At 39.6% G+C, this 5,302-nt stretch overlaps 1 protein-coding gene across 1 annotated transcript in view; it reads left to right on the top strand.

The window, feature by feature from the left end:
- LOC101859425 (G-protein coupled receptor GRL101) overlaps nt 1–4,374 on the top strand; it is a gene marked incomplete at its 5' end in the record, with an annotated part of 40,138 nt that extends 35,764 nt beyond the window's left edge. Inside the window, 2 exon segments of the mRNA XM_005103651.3 lie at nt 2,375–2,572; nt 4,238–4,374. Coding sequence (XP_005103708.2) covers nt 2,375–2,572; nt 4,238–4,374 — 335 coding nt within the window.
- Between the last annotated feature and the right edge of the window lie 928 nt (nt 4,375–5,302).

Consider the following 5,302-nt stretch of genomic DNA (forward strand, 5'->3'; position numbering starts at 1 on the left):
ATATATATATCTGTACATACATATACATACAATAAATATGTAATATATTATACAAGGGAACTTGCATTAGACGACCACCCAATGCCGAGGCAAAAAATGGTTGTCTTAAACGGGTTTCCGTCCTACAGAGTGTCATTATAACGTAAAAAAGCTAGGTGAAAGAGAAGTAGCCAATGTGATTTTCGTATACAGGTGATCATTTGGGCAGGTTTAACTGCCTTCATCTTAAATTTTACTCGACCATAATCCCCGTTTGTCCAAACAAAAATTTTGCACGTAAATAAGCAGCGGCAGGACAATTAGAACTGTATTTGACACCACTCGTACAAATCTGTTAGATTTTTAATGGGTGGATGGGATGATTCCTGATGATCTGTGGCCACATTTCAAACGCATCTTACGTAAATGGTGTGTGCTGATGGGTAACTATCTTTAATTTGACCTGTTTTGCAAAGCTTGTTTTTGGCAGATTTTGAGCTTTGTTTTGGTAATAAAATAATTGCAAATCGACACTACATAATTTCTTCTGTTTTAAGAAAGGGGATAGGATGGTGGTGATAGTGGGTATACGTTAAAGTAGACAAACGTCATGTGTAGGGAATTTTTTTTAAGCAGAAAGGGGAAAAGGTGGTAGTGGTGAATATGAACGGGGGAAATAAAGGCAAATAATCTAAAGGAAAGACGGGATATGAAATGGAGATTTAATGAGACGATATGGAAAAAGATGAGTGGGTGGTGTGGAGAGAGGGGTCAGGAAGGTATGAGTAATGTCCTCGATTTTTGGTCTATGAAGAGACGGTTGATCATTGATTTCTTGTCCTAATTTATTTGTATTGATTTGCACGAGCTGAAGGCTCCAGGATCTTGAAGTTTGAGACTCTCGAGACGCCCGTCAATTAGTCCAAGAGGCAGTTTGACTTGCAAATGAATTCACTGGATCTAGAACCCAAATAGAGTAAAATTCTACTCATCTATTTCTAGAGCGTGGGTTTTTCCTCTTCTTCTGTGGTGGGCTTGCGGGAGTGAATGGAGAGGGGAGAGGCGGCGGGTGGGTTGTGGATCAGGTGCACTAAATACAATGCATCTTACTTTAGAAGAAGGCGTGAGTGCTTAGGCTTGGGTTCGGGCTGAGAGGAAATCTATACTTTGCATCGCGTAGTCTGTGGTTTGGAAACCCTGCCCTGAGAAATGTTTGCTTAGTAAAATTTTTACAGTGCTCACAATTGCATAAGGTCACATTGGCCCGCGAAACACAAATTGCTTGCATTTACAGTAGTTCACAGCATGGCTTGATTTTGATCAATATTTCTATTAAAATTCGTGGATGAGAAATGTTTAGAATACACATAAACATTAACCTACAATGGATCCTTTACACAAATGTTTACTTCAGAATCACGCAGGTATAATAACTAGCACCGTTTACAGAGAATATAAGTGAGTTTTATTTTGCGTTATGTTGTTTTGTTTTAGTTCTATAATGATATAACTACTGATGGCCACAATGAGGGTAATAATAACGAAGACGTCAGCAATGACAATTTGATGGTAACAATAAAGATATGACTTTTGATAAGAATAACAACATTACAACCAACATAGAAAATAACAACAATAATAAAACATTGCCAACAACAACAACAACAACAAAGGTAACAACTATAGTAACACCACGATTACCTTCAGCAACAATAACAAAACGATGACAACAACACAGCTACCAACAATAGCAATACAAATAATGGTAACAAAATGATGACCAATACCACCACCACCACCAATAATAACAATAACACAAATAATAATAAAAATGACAATAACAATAATAATAACAATAACAATAACAACACCAGTAACAATAACAATAACAATAACAATAACAATGACAATGACAATAACAACAGCAATAACAAAAACAACAACATCAACCACAACAATAACAATATCACCACTTTCCCGACAACCACTAAAACCACCAACACCAACACCAGCAATAACACCACCACAACAACTACCTCCACCATCACCACCACCACCGTCAACACGACCACCACAGCCACAACTACAACTATGGTATCTTTAACACAACGCGTGTTACTTGCTCGAGAGTTTATTCTGAACTGCCGTGATTCGTGAGTGATTCGTTAAAAAACAACATCTTAATGGTCATGTGATACACATAGATATAAAGGACATAACACGCATAATACAACCATCACAACCACACACAGTTTCTCTCTCTCTCTTAACTGTACATCATAACAACCACTGTCACCACCGCCACCCCACCACAACCACTACTACAACCACCATCATCACCACCACCACCATCTTCACCAACAACACTATTGACTCTCTTATTCTATCTCCCCAGTATCCTTCAGCGACAACCAAGTTGTGACGTACGAGGTGTACAGCCCCAAGGACAGCGCCCCAACACATGTAGACTGCCAGGCCACCGAGAGTGCCTTCCCCTGCGATGACGTCAAACAGCAGTGCATTGCGCGGGAAAAAGTCTGCGACGCCGTGTGGGACTGTGAGGGCGGGAAGGATGAGACTGTGGAGGTCTGCGGTAAGAGTCATCGTCCGAAGGGTCTTTGTTGCTGTTGTTGTTGTTGTTGTTGTTGTTGTTGTTGTTGTTGTTGTTTGTTGTTTGTTGTTGGTGTTGGTGTTGGTGGTATTGTTGTTGGTATTGTTGCTGGTGGTGGTGATGGTGGATATTTATGGAAGAGATTGTGGACGACTGCGGAAAGAAACTTCGTCTTATGAGGGTTTTTTTTTTTTTTTTTTTTTGTTGTTGTTGTTGTTGTTGTTGTTGTTGTAACTGTTTGTGTTGTTGTTGTTGTTTTGTTGGTGAGTTTTTTTGTTGTTTTTTTTTTGTTTTGGGATGGGACGTTCTGGGGGTTGATGTTTTATTTATTTGTTATTTGTTTAAAATGAGAGTTTTACGCTCTCTTTGGTAAAATTTGGAGTAATACTTAGGAGGTGAACTTGACCCTGTATATCTGGGCCAAATGTAGTTCAGATGGATATGAAATCCAAGTATAAAGACAGAGATACTCGATGGACATTTCTCCTCTCACGCAAATCCAAATCAAGTTTATTAGAAGTGACGGCGAACGCCTACACCACAGACGCCTGTTTGCTCACTTTTGGAGCCTCCAAGGGGGCTCTCGTGGCCTAGAGGTTAAGGTGTTGGCCTCTCATTCAAAGATCCCTGGTTCGAATCCGGGTAGCGACCGAAACATTTTCTTCTCTAAAATTGTCTCCTTTCACCTCCTTTCCTGCTCTCTAGCAATGTTCTATTGTCTGCTTTCATTTCCACTTAATGCCCCCTCCCCTTCACCTCCTTTGCCCCCTCCTCTGAGCTCCTGACTCTTTCTGCAGCCTTTTCACTGCTACTCCTTGGCTCCTCCTTACTGCTGTCTTTCTGCCACACCCCTGATCTCCTGGTAGGAAAGATCTACACCTAACCTTCTCGGACAAGGGCGAAAAATCTCGGAGGGCCCGTGTGCTAGTAGCGCACATTAAAGATCCCTTGGTGGTCTAAAATCGATAAGAGTAGGCTTCGGGCAAAATTCAAAATTTCCTACCAACTGAAAATATTAGGTGTGTCCCGCGCGCTCATATATGACCTTATGCAGTTTCGAGCGCCGTAAAACACTTTACAAAAACAAACAAACAAAAGGAGCCTCCAATCTCCCTGGGGCCATTGTACTTGACCAAGATGCCTTGAGAGAAAAACGCTTCCAATTTTTTTGTCTCTACTTGAATAAACACAAAGGACTTGAACATCAAGCTCTCACTGAAAAAAAAGAAGGTGGGCGAGTCAGGGACAAGCGAAAGGCAATTAATTTCGAGAGCCTAAACAGATGGGTGAGGGGAGGAAAGATCAGGATAATGTAGCTGGGTTTTTTTTCAATAAAAGCATCCTAGCAAAGGGATGGATGGAAAGCCTTGATTGCCGATGTTGGTCGCTGATCTGGCACTTAATACTGATGATGAAAGAGAGAGAGAGAGCGAGAGAGAGAGAGAGAGAGAGAGAGAGAGAGAGAGAGAGAGAGAGAGAGAGAAAGAGAGAGAGAGAGAGAGAGAGAGAAAGAGAGAGAGAAGTTAAAGTTTACTTCAACCTACAGTTTTATGGAAAATCCATCATGTTATAGTGATCATTATTTTTCATCGTTTTTATTTCTGTTTTGTTTTTTTGTAACTTTTTTTTGTTTTGTTTTTTTTTCAGGCTGCCTACCTCACGAGTTCCAGTGCAACGCCTCTGTGTGCATCGACGCAGTACGTCGTTGTGACCGGCTAGATGACTGTGAGGACGGCAGTGATGAAGATAACTGTGGTAAGTCCTTTCTTACCTCGGTTACCTGATGAAGTCGTGAATTCCTCACGAAGCAAATTTTGCAGGAAAGGGGAACAATATTTAATGATTTTCTCCGTCGTCATTTGGTGTCCAATACATATACTAAAATCGTCAATCTAGTTCAATACCTTTTAAGAATAATGTTTAAGTACTTTTTTATCTTTGATGGTCATATGTTAGTCATTTAACAACAAATCCGACGCAAGCTAGTAGAAGGTTGGCTGGTTCTCCAGTACTAGGTTTTGTTCCTTCTTTCCTATCAAAACTTATATTACCGTCCAAAATCTCATCCATCTATTTGTGTGTATTACTGTCTGTTAACACCTTTAATCTTCGGTATTTGTATGATCCAACTGTGTTGCAGGTGCCGTAATAGTCTTACTTAAACTAAACAGGGAGAGTAATATGTTTGAATAGAAGATAACCAAAGGTAATGCTGCATCATTTTAAACCAACATATAAAAATAAGAAACACGAATATAAATATTCCATAGTATTTTTTTTAGTATGTTTTTTTTAAAGTGCGGGTTGTTGGCAGGTGCTTTGGTGTGGTTTGCTCCATCCTTCTTATTAAAAACTATTGTCTCTATCTCCCCTCCCTCTTTTTGTGTTTGTTACTCTCTTGTAACACCTCTAATCTTCTGCACTTATATGACCTTATTGTATTGCAAGTGCCGGAAAACTCTTACTAAAACTTAAACTAAAATTTAAAGTTTCGAATGAGGAATAAGGAACTGAAATGAAATCTTTATTAGCAGCAAAGTTAATATTATGTTAGTTTATTATTTTTGTTAACTTCTATGTTAAGTACCCCTTAGAAATCAACGCGTCTTCAAGTGTGCAAAATGTACGTTCTCAATTGCTTCGTATAATTGATCTTTGCTGTCCGGACACTGGCATTTTGCTTTTGGTGGCTCACCACACACACACACACAC

The sequence above is a fragment of the Aplysia californica genome, unplaced genomic scaffold, assembly GCF_000002075.1.
Source record: "Aplysia californica isolate F4 #8 unplaced genomic scaffold, AplCal3.0 scaffold00384, whole genome shotgun sequence".
Taxonomy (NCBI): Eukaryota; Metazoa; Mollusca; class Gastropoda; order Aplysiida; family Aplysiidae; genus Aplysia; species Aplysia californica.